At 39.9% G+C, this 15395-nt stretch overlaps 1 protein-coding gene across 4 annotated transcripts in view; it reads left to right on the top strand.

Annotated features, from left to right (window-relative positions):
• The window catches only part of DYNC1I1 (dynein cytoplasmic 1 intermediate chain 1), a 326316-nt gene that overhangs the window by 209884 nt on the left and 101037 nt on the right, over nt 1–15395 (top strand). For all 4 annotated transcript variants that reach the window (XM_004045789.5, XM_004045788.5, XM_004045786.5 and 1 more), the window contains 3 exons: nt 2750–2912; nt 5013–5112; nt 13909–14034. In XM_004045789.5, coding sequence (XP_004045837.2) covers nt 2750–2912; nt 5013–5112; nt 13909–14034 — 389 coding nt within the window. The remainder of the gene's footprint in view (nt 1–2749; nt 2913–5012; nt 5113–13908; nt 14035–15395) is intronic.

Below are 15395 nucleotides of genomic sequence, written 5' to 3'. Positions count from 1 at the left end.
GGTTCCTGGATACTCCATTATGTTTTCATGATATTGAACAAAACTTATCAATTTAAAGATCTTTGAGTATGGGAGGTTTTGTTTATTTAATCAAAAATTACTCTGGCCCTATTTAATTAAGTTGAATATTGTTTATGACTTTTAAAAAGTACTCATCTGCACATGCATCTGATTATTTTGTGCTAACAAATCATGTCATTTGATCCCTGTTTGACATCAAAGCTTAATATAAAATGTATCTTTTGTTTGCTTCTGTAGCATTTTAATTTCAAGCCAAATATTGTATTGTCAATCATAATATCTGGAGAGGCTAGTGCTCCACCTACCTGAACTTGGCCTCTGTAAGCACACTTTGATCAGCCATTTATGTTTCTGTTAGAGAAGAAGTTGTGTGTCTTGAAAGCTGAGATCAAAGTGACAATAAGCTACAGGGAAGAAAAAAATTACAGAAAATTACATAGATACTATTTTTTATTCAAGGTAATGGACCTGTAAGGAAAGATATAGGTGAAATAGAAGTGGCTCAAAAAGATAAACAGAGACTAGAAAGATTTTTCAATATCTTAAAAAATAAAGGAGAAAAATTCCTACTACTTTGTTTAATTTCAAGTGTGTCTCAAGTCATCTATTAACAGTGACCAAGGCCAAGTGAGTCTTTTTGAATAAGACATTCTTCTTGGCCTATAGCATTCTTGTTTAGTCAGGTTTATTCATTTATGTAACAGCATTAACCAAAACAAAATGGACTTAGTAGGGTTTGTTCCCCTTTTGCCTAGTTCCATTTTGTAGTTTTATTATATTCTGGAGTGAAATAATTCAAATGTCTCATTTACAGGAGTTTTAGAAAGCAGACTAGTAAATTGCTACTTCATTACTAATTATTGAAGCCCAGCATATTTAGCTTTAATTCTTAAACCAGACTTAAAGTTTAGGTATCATCCCCATTTCATAGATAAAACTACTGCTCAAAGAGCTTCAGTGCATTGATTAACTAATCAAATCTAGCATATGGCAGGGTGCTTGATTGCAGGTTGGTTTCGTAGAGTTCTTTGTGTTATTTATGACCTCCACCTATTTCCCCACTACCTAGCCTAAGTCTGAGTGTGCATATTGTCTGATTCAGCATTTCACAAACTAGTGTCTCAGCAGCACTGCTCAGTAGAAGTTAATGGGGTCCTTGGAAAGTTTCAGTACACAATGGAATATTTAGGGCTCTGGAGACCTAGACAGCAAAGAAATATTTCTAATTTTATTTAGGGCTGCTAGAAACTACGAGGTGGGGTGTGTTATGAGAAATTCTTCTGCTATAATGGATGAATCACATGTTGCCCTAATATTACCTGGAGAGCATTTCTTAAGATGTGAACCAACTACATCAGGATCATTCCAGTTTCTTGTACAAATAGAGATTCTCGTGTTTCTCCAGACCCCCCGCCTCATGGTCTGGGGCAGGGAAGGGGAGGCTAGAAAGAGAGAGATGTTATGAACATTGGATCCACTGCCATGACTTGACTCTGTAGAAGGGCTTCTTGACACTACAGATTTCTTAGGCTTCAAGATACAATTAGTCAAATTATGTAACACTTTCATAAAATATTATGCTACAGGTGATAGTACCTAAAAGATTCTTCTGACCATGTGGCCAGGTGGAAATCGATTTTGTTGTTAGGATGGTTGTGGAAGTGCTTGGAAAACCCTGTAGGTGAGTGATTCCACCAGAGGCTCCACCTGTGATTGTAATGCACTACCCTCCTCCTGTAAGTTTAACTTCAGGAGCTTCTGTACTACTTACTGAAAGAGTAACCAATGAAAAGTTTATTGAAGGCTCTCTCCACCAGAGTTGAACTGGGGTTCCTGAAGAACCGCAAAGGTTCAGCTGACAGTTTCTGCCCTTGAGGGTTTTTTGGTCTGGGGAGTTCCTAATCCCTTCCCTAAGGTTTTATGTAAAACTCTCAATTGAAGGAATGGTTTATGTAACCAAATGGTGACTCTAAGGTGAGCTCACTTTCAGAAACTATGACATGCTACTAGTTATTTGGTCTCTTTGTCTCATTTTTTATCTTCAAATTTAGTTCGATAAGATTAATCATGCCAGAAAAGTAAGGCAGAAAAACAATTGTGGGTTGTTTTATAGAAGCATGTATTTGTTCCATGTGTTTGTTTAAAAGCAAAAGATCTTGAGTGAAAGCAGGTTTGGAATGATATATTTCTGCTTTTGAATATAATCTATATAACAGTCAGTCAGCCTTACCAACTAACCGTTTAAAATAAAATGAATTTATGAATTTACTCAGTAGAAAAAGGAAAGGTACTATGAGGATCATATTATAGAGTGTTCCTAATTATTTAATATTGCCAGCTTGACAATAGTACAATAGCATAATAGCATATATAAATACATAGTTTTGTGAATTTATCTATTATGCCATATTTGAGCTGTTTTTCAAGTTAAAAAAACATTTAGAACTGATTGCTAAAAACACACCAATCTATTTTTATTTGTAATCTTCTTCAACTCTTCAAAATAATAATTAGACCAAATATGCAATCTTTTTGTGGGGACATCTGCAGAAGCCTTTGGTGTGAATTTGTAAATAATTTAGAATCAATATTAGCAATGATTTGTTTCACTGTGTCTTGCCACTCCTTTGATAAGCAGTCTCTCAAGAATTGGGTTCCTCTTGATAAGTTTTAATTGTCCCTCTTTCTTCCCTAACAATCTCTTTTACAAAAAAATAAATAAATAAAGCCCCTCCAAGAGAGTTGACAGAGGAAGAAAAACAGCAGATCCTTCATTCAGAGGAATTTCTCATCTTTTTTGACCGGACAATACGGGTAATTGAAAGAGCCCTGGCTGAAGATTCCGACATCTTTTTTGACTACAGCGGCCGAGAGTTAGAGGAAAAAGATGGGTTAGTCTCTTGTGTGCATTCTTTAAAAAATAGCGTAAGTTACCTGTAAATTCTAAATTTATTTATGTTCTGACTAGGAAAATTCCAAATTAAGAAATCAGAGGAGGGTGAAATTTTGGAATTGATCTTGCTGAACAGCTTTGACTATGGGCTTTGGTGATAACTTCTGGCTTAGAGCTTCCTTGTAATTATCATGTGCTTCTGTGAAATGCTTTTGAACTTGGTATCTGGGGAACAGTCCAGGTGATAGAGACTGGCAGAGTCACATGCATTATCCTCTGAGAAAACATTCTTTTGAGCAGCAAAGGAGATTCGTGTTGTATCTACTAGATTTATTCCTGATGTCCAAGCAAATAGGAAATTGAAGAAAATAAACATGAGGTGTGGGAGAAGTTAACTGATGTGTGTAATGATGAACAGAGACTGGAAAATGTTTCCTTTTTTTGGTATCATGAAAGTATGCATATGTGTATATGCCTTTTAGGAAACATATTAATATATGTAAGAATATATTTCCAGGCAAAACAAAACTAATCAATAAAAGCAAGTGTCCCTAAATGACTTCCTCTGTGACTGTAGCATAGGTATTGGAAAAGGCCATGACTGTCAACCGTCATCCTGGGGAGAATAGGAGGGACTATATGAACCTTATAAACATAAATATAGCTGTTCTTAGCCACAGATCTCTTTTGGCCAAGAATGATATGTGAAGGTAGGGTCACTTGCCTTTTTCATCAGGGCTGATTTTTTTTTGCCGTTTCTAAGATCCAAATACATTCTTAAAGGACGATATCTTATCATCATTGAGGATGCTCAAGGGAATGAAACAGAGGCGTGAAAACCCAATTTCAAAAGGGAGTCCTGTACATGTTCTCAACAGTAGGCAGCATCTTTAGACTACCTTGAAGAGACAACAGTATTTTGAATATATATGCTCTACAATCTTTGTGTTTTTTTGAAAAGCCATTTTTCTATGACTTTCTTGATTTTGTTGGTCCTATTTCCCTCTGTGTGCCTGGCTCAGTATTATCCTAGGCTCCTGGCAGGACATGTGTGTGTGTGTGTGTGTGTGTGTGTGTGTGTGTGTGTGTGTGTGTGTGTGTGTGTATCTCCTGAGTTTGCAATGGCGGAGCTGAGGAAGGGTTAGCAGAAAAAAAAAATGTCATATTAGGTTTACTAATTAGAGCCCAAATAACTTGTTGGAAGCCAGGTCACCCAGTCTGAACAAGAGCCATATAAGTTAAGTGATGCAGGGCACAAGCCAGCAGTTGAAGCAAATGAACAGAGGAAAGGTGGGTGTAGAAGAATTTCTGAACCAAAGCCCAAGCAACTTAGGCAGCTTTTTATGCAGATCCCATAGTTCCTGGTCCAGAACAAACATTACTCGATGTAAATACTCAGCTTGTGGAGCAGCTGCATAACCAGCACTGAGTTCCTTGAAGGAGGTGTTATGGCCAGTTGAGTGTCAGCCAAGTAAACACTGGCTAAAGTGTAGTCCTCCTAGATTCAGATGCTGTTTTGGTCCGTGGCAGAAGTGATAAGTATCTGGAACATATCTGGTGAATCCTCCACTGTCTACCATGCCTGTCTCATGGTAGAAATTATCACTTACTATTGAGTGAGGAGGCTACTGCTACAGCCTGTCAGCATTTACAAGTAAATAAAAACATGCATATCATTTCTGGTCTGAGGACAAATAAGGTAGTATCAATATCAAAGAATCCTCTGGTGTGCTGTGCTCCCTTGATAGCAGAGATTTCTAATAAGCCCTGCTTCAGGCCAGAGCCTTTCAGGGAGAGGCTCTGGCCTGAACCAGGGTTGGAGAAAGCTTGGGACTGGTCAAGATGGGAACTTGAAACAAATCTGGCATTTCATAACAGTCTTGGAACGACATGGAAACCCTTTCCAGGTCAGGTTAGAAAGAGCTTTTCATAAAGAAGACCATCTTTAGTTCATTAATTTTGATCAGGGTATGTAGTCTAGATTAACATTTTGGCCTCAGAGAGTATTGTGTGCCACGCTTTTGCCATATCAGTGCTTCTATATGGGCAGCATAGAGAAAGAGCTCCATATTTATCTCTGATGTTTAAATCCTCCTAGGGATGTTCAGGCTGGAGCCAATCTTTCTTTCAATCGTCAGTTCTATGATGAGCATTGGTCCAAGCATCGAGTGGTCACTTGTATGGACTGGTCCCTCCAGGTAAGAATTATTGCTGGGCTGGGACAAACTGGGCTTGTGTTCTCGTGACATTTGTATAAAAAAAAATAAGAGATTTGTTTACTTGCCTAGGATTTCCTTTCTATGCCTGTTGGGTTTTTTCCCCTCATTTTATTGAGGTTTCAGTTTCAATTCTCTACTCAGTTATTTGTATTTATTGAGTACCTACTATGTGCTAGGTACCAAACAAGAAGCCAGATTGTTCTGTCCATGAAACTATTCCATTAAGATTACCACTGATTTCCTACTTGTCAAATCCTGTGGATATTTTTAATCCCACATCTGTCCTGACCTTTGCCAAGCAGCTTAGTCAGCTTCCTTGTGCCTATGGAAACATCCTCTTTCCATTGAATTCTCACTACTCCTCTCTACTGTCTCCTAGTTCTCTGACTTCTCCAGGATTTCTTTTTCCTCTGACCATCCTTGAGGTCCCTGTGGTCATGCTCTCAACCCCTGCTCTTCTTCCTGATGTGCTCTCTGCAGGAGATCTCTTCCACTGCTAAGGATTCAACCACGAACAGCCTGTTTATATCTCCCGCCCAATCTCCCTGCTGAATTTCACTTTGTACACCAGACAGAGCCACTATTCTAGGTGTCCCATAGAATCTTAAATGAATTAGTAACTCATTATTTTCATATATCCCAAATCCTTTTTTACCTGTTATATGATCTGTATGTTAAAGGCACCACAATATACCCAAAAGCCTAAAGCAGAACTTTCATCAACATTGCCAACTTCCTCTTCTCTTCCAGACCCAGTCTGTCACGAAGACTTTCCATGTCTTCACTCATGTATTCATCATCTAATACTATTCTTAACCTTCAAACTGATATTTCTACCTTCATGCTTGTCCACATACAGTTTTCCCCTGGAGAAATGTACCCAAACAATCTTTCTAAAATAAAAATCTGATCACTTGGCTGGGTGAGGTGGCTCAAGCCTGTAATCCCAGCACTTTGGGAGGCCAAGGCGGGTGGATCGCTTGAGGTCTGGAGTTTGAGACCAGCCTGGATAACATGGTGAAACCCCTTCTCTACTAAAAATGCAAAAAGTAGCCGAGTGTGGTGGCAAATGCCTGTAATCCCAGCTACTCGGGAGGCTGAGGCAGGAGAATTGCTTGAACCCAAGAGGCAGAGGTTGCCACTGCACTCCAGTCTGGGTGATGCAGTGAGACTCCATCTCAAAAAACAAAAAACAAAAAACAAAAACCTGATCTCTTCATTCCCTAGACCAAAACTCCCCATTGCCCGTAGAAAAGAAGTCTAAGCCCATCAGTGTGGCATTCAGAGTGAAAGCAGGCAAATTTACCAAAAGCCAATTTGCTGAATGGCCAACTCAACTAGGTGACAATATACCAGGCACTGAGTAGGTAAGTAACATGCAAAGGCACACAGCCTAGTGTGGTGACATCAGAATTTGAACCTAAGCATCTGATGCCTGAGCCCACATTCTTAACAACAATGTTCCTTCCTGCAATAACACTGACATAAGAACAGTGAGAGAAGCAGGAATGATTACTCCTAAGCACTTATGCACAACACAGTTTCTGCTTTTTTGTTATCAATGCTTTTATTGGGAATAATAGTCATAGCTAGCTTTTAATTTATTTTTCTTATATACAAAGCACCATGATAGCTGCTATGAAGGCTTTCTTATTTCCCCCTCACAACAATCATATGAGGCAGCCACCCTTACTATTTCCATGACATATTTGAAGAAGTTGAGGCTCAGAGAAGCTAAGTAACTTGCTGAAAAATCACTCAACTAGGGTATGGTATAGTGGGGATTTATACCAAAGTATTTTAGCATCCCGTGGCATATGCTCTTAACCACTGCCTCTCACAAAGAGCTTCTGGATCTGAAACTAAAAGAGCTTGTAAAGGTGCAGAATGATATGGGGCAGATAGCAAGTGCTCTCAAAGTTCAGTGGAGGTTGGAATCTGTCTCTGGTCAGACAGCGCTTCTCCGAAGACTGGGATTTAGACAAATGGAGGGGAGAAGAGGGTGTTCTAGGCAGAGCTATAAAATGGTAAGTCCCAATTAATCCTATTGGAGAACAGGGGAACAAAAGAGGGGTGTAATTCCCCACAACTAGACCCTCATCAGCAATAAAGTGGGTGAATGTTCTCTCCTCTTGAATTCCTTTTTGTATCCAAACAACAAAGCACACAGTGAGTGATCTTGCAGAGACGAAGACAAGCAGGGTTTGCCCAACCACTTTCCACCAGTGTGTGGGTGGTCTCTGAGCATGCTTGAGTGTGTGCACAGAAATCAGATCCAAGCGTGAGGAAACACTTAGCTCAGCTTGTTCACTTGTTCAGAGTTGGGGAATTACACAGGAACCTTATCTGACACATTCCTCAAAGGCAACTACAACCTTGTTCCCGGGTCAGCTGATAACACTCCCTGAGGAGGCACGGGGTGGGGCTGGTCCTGCCTTGCCTCAGTAGGTGATGGGCCACATTGCCTGTGGAGGTGTTTCCACACAGGGTCTCGCATGATGTTTGTGTTGGAGGAAGTGAAGTTGGAAATAACAGAAACTCTACCATGGAGAGACCACATTTATTTTCCCCTATTTTTGTGTGACCTGCCTACCTATGCTGTGGGGAAGAGGTTTGCAATTTTGAAAAATGTATTGTATATGAGGCATAAGAAGAAGAGATTAGAACCCTCACCTCCTGCATCACAACACTGTTGAGGGGTTCAAAGGACCAGGATGACATACTTATGGGATAAAGAGACTTTTTGATGGATTTAGATGCAATCGAATGATATTAAGAAAGAAGAGAGATAGAGGAACAGTCTTGGTGTGCAGTGGTGGCGTGTGTGTCTAGGATGATTTCCTGAATGTAACAGAACAGAACTGAGAGGAGAAAAAGAAAGAAATTATAAGATTTCAGCATAGCTTTCCTTTGATCTCCTGGGCTTCTTAAACCAGAACACTTTAACTTTGAAATATTCACAAAATATCGTCAAACATCATTCCTTGGAAGAAATCTGGGAAGCTGGAGGATTATGTCAACTTTGTCACCCATTGAACATTATTTAGCACAGTCAGTCAATAATACTATCACATACCACGTGACAGTTTTCAGATGTGTGCAGAATCAGACTCATGATCTTACTCCCACCATGTATACTCACTCCTCTCACATGTAAATTGCATCTTCCACTCCTGCAGTCATCCAGGATGCAAACCTGAGTAATCTTTGGCAACTCAGTTAGTTGCTAAATCCAATCAAATTTACAATAGCAAAAAGATTACTATTGACACCAGTGCAAATCCACGAACATGGATTTGACACCTACTTTATGTCATGCCCTCTGCTTCTTGCTTATGTTAGGAAACAGCGTCTTACTGGTCTCCCTACTGTCAGTCTCTATAAGGTTAAGTCAGTATAAGTACTTTTACCAGGTTAATCTTTGTAAAGATTACTTATACACTCTGTATCAACTTGGGCAAATTGCCTAACTTCTCTTGGCTTAAGTTTCTTCATTCATGAAATGATGATAATAATACCTAGCTCACACACTTATTGTGAGTGTTAAATGAATTAATGCATATAAAGGAATGATAATTTGGCTGGACACAGTGGCTCACACCTGTAATCCCAACACTTTGGGAGGCCACAGCAGGAGGATCACTTGAGCCCAGGAGTTCAAGACCAGCCTGGGCAACATGGCAAAACCCCATCTCTACAAAAAATACAAAAATTGGCCAGGCATGGTGGTGCATGTCTGCAGCCCCAGCTATGTGGGAGGCTGAGGTGGGAGGATTGCTTGAGCCTGGAGGCAGAGGTTGCAGTGAGCTAAGGTCTCATCACTGCATTCAAGGCTGGGAGACAGATGAAGACCCTGTCTTTAAAATAAAATAAAATAAAATAAAATAAAATAAAATAAAAATAAAGGACTAATAATTTTAAAAGTGTCTGGTGCATAAGAAGTACTTGATAAATGTGACGTAGTAGTGAGAAGAGCAGTAGCAGTATTATCATTAGTTGCAAAGTGTGACTCCTATTGTCCCCCAGAATAAAATCTAAAATCATTAGCCTGTGTTCAGTGACTTCCGTGATGATGCCCTGAGGCATTTCCAGGCCTTTCTTCTTTTATACAGCTTGATATAGCCTGCCTCCTAGCCACATATTAATACTACAACCTGATGTCTATTGGACATATTCTTCTTCACTGTATTGGTCAAAAAGACTTCACCTTTGGCTAGGTTAAGTAGACAGAGGAATTTACTGGGGAGCCATTATAGTAGTTAGGGAATTCATGAAAAAGATGAAGAACTAAAACTTAGAAATATTAGGAATCTGGGCAGCCCGAGGGACCTCACCAACAGGCTGCTGTCCTTATCCAGACCCCTTTGCCAGCTCCCAGGTCCTGTGTCTCAGTTCAAAGTTTACAATATTCTGGTTAGAGAATGCCTTTGGCTCAGCTGGGTCAAGTATCAACCCTGCAATTAATTAATTATCCCTGGGAAGTTAGGCTTCTGTTTACTGGGGTAATCTCCAAAGAGAGAGATTCACATGAACCAGACAGATACCAAGAGGGGTCTCCTGCACCCCTCTTTGGACTCTTGTCCCTACTGTCATCTGTCCTAATAACCTACCCACTTGACAAGGCTCAAGGTCTCATTTCTTCTGAGAAATCCCTTTCAATTTCTCTTCCTGCCACACCCCACACCAGCTTCCATGCTTATTTATTTATTTATTTTGAGATGGAGTCTCACTCTGTCACCCTAGCTGGAGTGCAGTGGCATGATCTCCCCTTACTGCAACCTCTGCCTTCTGGGTTCAAGCGTTCTCATGCCTCCCCATCCCGAGTAGATGGGATTACAGGAGCAAGCCACCAGGGCTGGTTAATTTTTGTATTTTTAGTAGAGATGGGGTTTCACCGTGTTTGCCAGGCTGGTCTTGAACTCCTGACCTCAGGTGATCCACCCTCCTCGGCCTCCCAAAGTGCTGGGATTACAGGCATGAGCTAGCATACCTGGCTCCATGCTTCTACAGAACCTTGCTTCTGCCTCTGTCTTAGCACTTGTCATGGTCTGCTTTTGTATTTGTCTTGTAGTTACTTCTACGTGTGTCTTACCTCCCTCCATCTAATGATAAGTTCCTATAGAGAAGAGCCTATTATTCAGGGCATTCATGTCACATATTTCACCTGTCATGGTGCCTTACATATTTATAGGGGACACTTGAGGCATGCCACAGCGGACAGGAAAGGAGAAGGCTTTTGAAGCCCAACAGACTTTAAGTGGGGTTCTTGCTTTATCACTTATTAGCAACATAGCATGGAATATGTTATTTAACCCAGGACTCTGGGTTTCTTTGTCTGTGGAAATGAGTAAACCATTGCCTACCTTAGAGGGTTATGAGGACCAAACGAATTAACATATCAGTGTCTGGTACATAACGGGCACTTAAAACATGATGGTTCCTTCCTCTCCAGTAAATGCTAGGTTCTTTTTTTTTTTTTTTTGACAGAGTCTTACTGTGTCACCCAGACTGGAGTGCAGTGGTGCACTCTCAGCTCACTGCAACCTTCACCTCCTGGGTTCAAGCGATTCTCCTGCCTCAGCCTCCCGAGTAGCTGGGATTACAGGCACACACAACCTGGCTAATTTTTGTATTTTTAGTAGAGAAGGGGTTTCACCATGTTGGCAAGGCTGGTCTCAAACTCCTGACCTTAAGTGATCTGCTGGCCTCAACCTCTGCGTTGGAGGCCTCAACCTCTGCCGGCCTCAGCCACTGCGCCCCAACTAGGTTTCATTTATTTGTTAGAAAAAAATTGGGGTCGAGAGCATATCTGGTAATTTCCAGGTAAAATTCTCCTAGGGTAAATATTGGATAATTCAGCTCTATGAGTAACCAAATGATCATGAATTTCATAATTCTTTATATTCTCTTTAAAAACATAACTTCGAACAACACTTAAGATTAAATAATTGTTTAGAGATTTTTTATTGGAAAAAGAAAATATGACTAGTCATGTTCAAACAAACAGTGGAAAAAGACATACTAGAGGGCACCTTGAAATCCCAAAAACTTGTGTGAGATAAAATTTAAATCAGTATCTTTAGGCCTTATGATCTCAGTTATAGAAATTATGCCAATGACATTTCACTGGTAATTTTACTAAAGCACTCCCTGTTTTCTAAAAGAGTTTTAAAGCTAAATAATTTTAAATATTTTTAAATGGAAAAGAAAAGCTGCAAGTGGGTACCAACAATGAGACCCAGCTGGGTGATATTATTGCAGAAACATCTAGCTGCTCCTTAGCCCCTGTGGTAGTGGTGTTGATGTTTATAGACTTGCCTTTTCACATGTGACATAATTAAACTTCAGATGAACAGTCTGGAGACTTCTGTGTTTATCTGGATGTTAGTTTCTTTGAATGGGCTTTGAATCAAAGGCTTTCTTAATAGGCCTTTGATTCATCTGCTGAGGAGCGTTTTTTAATAAAGAATGATTACTTCCCCTGGTGGCCACATACATGTGTGTCACTGTACGCTTACACTTCCTCTGCACAACCAGCACGTTGTAACTCTCTGCAGATTTCTTTAGTTGAGGCTGCTGGAAGAATGAATAAGACTTAGATGTAGTTATTTTTAATAGAAAAAAAGATCTGTGTTCAAATTCATAAAGGCAATCTTCCATTAAATATATGTATAGAATAATGAAAAAGGAGGAAAAAATTAAATTATAAGAAGAGAGTGATACAGTCTGCCATAATCCTGATACTATTTTTAATAGGGCTGCCTTTTGAGACTCTTATGTAGGAATGACATTTTCATGAAATGTGTCCTAACTCATAAGTACTTCCTATGAGATTTATCCTCAGTTTATTTAATAACACTCAGGACAGAGTTTTTGTAGGGTGAGTAGGTCTTTCTAATACCTAGAATCACTATAGAGTCCTTCTTGTTATTTTACTGGTTATGTTTCTGGCATTTAAGCCTTTAATTATTAGCATTGTTTGACAACAAAGGATGATATATAAAGCCTTTCTATTGAGCACAGAATTACTAAAATTAAAAATTTTAAATAATTAAAGAAATTTTGGCACAAGTTTATTATATGCTAGGAATTGACCCTGGATTCAGAGGTCAACAAAAACCAGTCCCTACTCTCAAAGAGCTTACAATCTAGTGAAAGACACAGGTGTAGAAAAAAATTATAATGCATTTGACAAGGGCTTTAATTGGCAGGACAGACACATGATACAAAGGGAGCTGATAACAGGCAAGGAAGGAAGTGGTTGGTTAAGTCAGGATTGTCTGGAGGACTTGATGCCTGTGTTGAGTCTTAAAGGATGATTTAATTATGTAAACAACACAGAAGAGTCATCCCAGTGAGAGTGAGTATGAGACTCATAGGTACAGAGATGTACCTGTGCGCCTCAAAACTAGTGCAGTGAGGCTGGGTCATAGGGTGTGGGAGGTGGGGAGAAAGAGGGAAGGTTGTAGGAGAGTAAGCAGGAAAGGCAAAAAATGACAGATTATTAAGGATCCTCTGTGACCTGCATTTTGCCTTGAAAGTAATGATGAGCCATTAAAGTATTTTAAGCTGAGGAATGACTTAGCCAAATACATATTTTGTAAAGTCTTCCTGATAAAGGATGGAGAATGGAGTAGGTCAGTATAGGAAGCCATTTATGAAGCTGCTGCCTTCATCCAGATAAGAAATTAATTTAGCAGGCTCTGACCTTAAAGATAGAAAGAAAATATTCATTTGAAAGGTATTGAGGAATTAGGGAAATTTAGTGTATGGGAGTGAGAGAGAGAAAGAAGTAAAAATAAATGGGCCGGGCGCGGTGGCTCACGCCTGTAATCCCAGCACTTTGGGAGGCCGAGGCTGGTGGATCACGAGGTCAGGAGAGCGAGACCATCCTGGCTAACACAGTGAAACCCCGTCTCTACTAAAAATACAAAAAATTAGCCAGGCATGGTGGCGGGCGCCTGTAGTCCCAGCTACTCGGGAGGCTGAGGCAGGAGAATGGCGTGAACCCCTGAGGTGGAGCTTGTAGTGAGCCGAGATCAGGCCACTGCACTCCAGCCTGGGCGACAGAGCAAGACTCCATCTCAAAAAATACATAAATAAATTAATAAAAAATGTAGAATGGCTGGCCTGGGCCAGGCGAATGTTAGTGCAAGACCCTAAAATAGGGAACATGGAGGAGCAGTAGATTTCGTGTGGAAGTCAATGAGATCATTTTTCTATGTGTTGCAATTGATGGGTCTATGGACAGCCCTGAGAAATCCCCAGTAGGCAGTCAGATATAAAGACCTGCATCTCAGAGAGAAATTAAGCCTAGAGATATAGATTTGAAAATTACCAGCATGTTATGCTTATTAAAGCCACTGGAGTAGATGAACTTACTCAGCGAGAATAGCCCTCCTTGGAATTTATGTAATAGAAGGAGAACCTGCAGGAACTGAAAAGAGAAGTCAGGGAAGAAAATCAGGAGAGAAAGATGTAATGGAAGCCAATACAGGAGAGGAAGGGAGTAGCACAAAGTGTCAAATAATACGGAGAGGTAAAGCGATGTTTGTAGTTTGATAGTTACCGGTGAGTATGACAAGCGCATACAGAGTGTTGGAGGCAGAAACAAGATTGCAGGAGGTTGCAGCAGTAAGCTGATAGTAGGTATGCCACAACATAATAGAAAGCACCATTTACACTATGTAGTATACCACGTGTACGTAGGAATAACAAAGTTTTCGTTGTGTTGTCATCTTAGCATAATTCATCCTTGTGACCTCTTCCATTTAGTACCCTGAGCTGATGGTGGCTTCTTACAACAACAATGAAGATGCTCCCCATGAACCAGATGGAGTGGCCTTGGTTTGGAACATGAAGTTTAAGAAAACCACACCAGAATACGTCTTCCACTGTCAGGTAGGAGTCAGCGTAGTAAAAATAACTTACATCTCCTGCTAGACCAAATATAGTTTGTGCTGTATTGCATCTGTCTTATGCTGAGAGGAAGAACTCAGTTTAAAAATGAAATTGTTGACAATTTTGGAAAATTCCCCCACAGTAACCTAATGTTTTGGGAAAGTGGCAACCCTCCCCAAACAGTTAGGAAGCTTGGTTGGGGACTGTGTGTCATTTTCTTTCTATTTAAAACAGCCCCCATGAGGATGAGTTTATAAAAGACCTCGCACTTATGAAGAAATCGTGGTGTACCACTTCCTCTGCTTAAAAGCAACATATGCTTGCCCACCCACGTGGACATCCTCAGAGCACTACCATTTCAAGTCTCCTACTCTCTTGGAAATGCAGTTCAATGGATTTTGCTGATTTTAAGTTTATGGGCGCCATACTACTTAACAGATAATACTTTTGCAGCTGGCATGGGGCAAGACTTACCACTTGTATTTCTTGAGTTGCTGGGAAATATAGATGCTGTTTCTGGTTTGAAAATGAAGAGATAATTTCAAATATGTTTGTATTTTTCATTCCTTCTCTCTGTGGACACGTCTTCTCTTCCCCTTGACACAATACAGGCTGAAATTATGGTACCCTTGTACACGTTCAGCATTGCTCTGTTGCCATGACTCTGCCTAAATAATAGGCCTCAGCATAGGCCAATACACCAACCCCTTTATTAATGCTCCTATCCTGTGATTATGCACAGGCAAATGAAAAACAAACATTTCAGCTCAAAATTGCAGTTCCTCAAATGTTAACAATTCAGAGGTACTGAGTGGCAGATTACTCTGAATATAAATACATCATTTGAAGAGGGTGGGTAAACCTGTTGATTTTTGGAAGCTTAGTGCCATTTTCTATCTAAGAGCCAAGTATCTTTTTGAACTAAAATATGTTTAGACTTTAGAGCATTATCAGATATAATTTGGGGAATAGGAGCTGCTGGAATAGAGTCCCAGCCTCAACCTGATTGAGTAACCTCTAACTCTGGCCATGTTTTTCTAATTTGCTGTCTCAAAAACAACTTAACAAGAAGTCTAGGTCTGTATGGTAAATAACCTTTATTTTCTTAGCCTTTGAAATGAGAACGGTTCTTTCTTTTTTTCTTTTATTTTTTTTAAGATTTTCAAGTCAGCTTGATATGCTCCTTCTGTAAACATAGAAGCACAAAATCCCAATTTTGTTCAGTTTTACAAGGTTTGCCGAATTCCCAGGAAAATACTGTAAGGATTAAGAAATAAAGAGAAGCACATTTTTGAAAAACAGTGCCTTTTAAATTATTTTGATATTACAGAAAGTCTTTGATTTTAAAAATCCAACAATAA

This window comes from Gorilla gorilla, chromosome 6, assembly GCF_029281585.2.
Source record: "Gorilla gorilla gorilla isolate KB3781 chromosome 6, NHGRI_mGorGor1-v2.1_pri, whole genome shotgun sequence".
Classification (NCBI taxonomy): Eukaryota; Metazoa; Chordata; class Mammalia; order Primates; family Hominidae; genus Gorilla; species Gorilla gorilla.
This window is presented reverse-complemented; position numbering and strand designations above follow the sequence as displayed.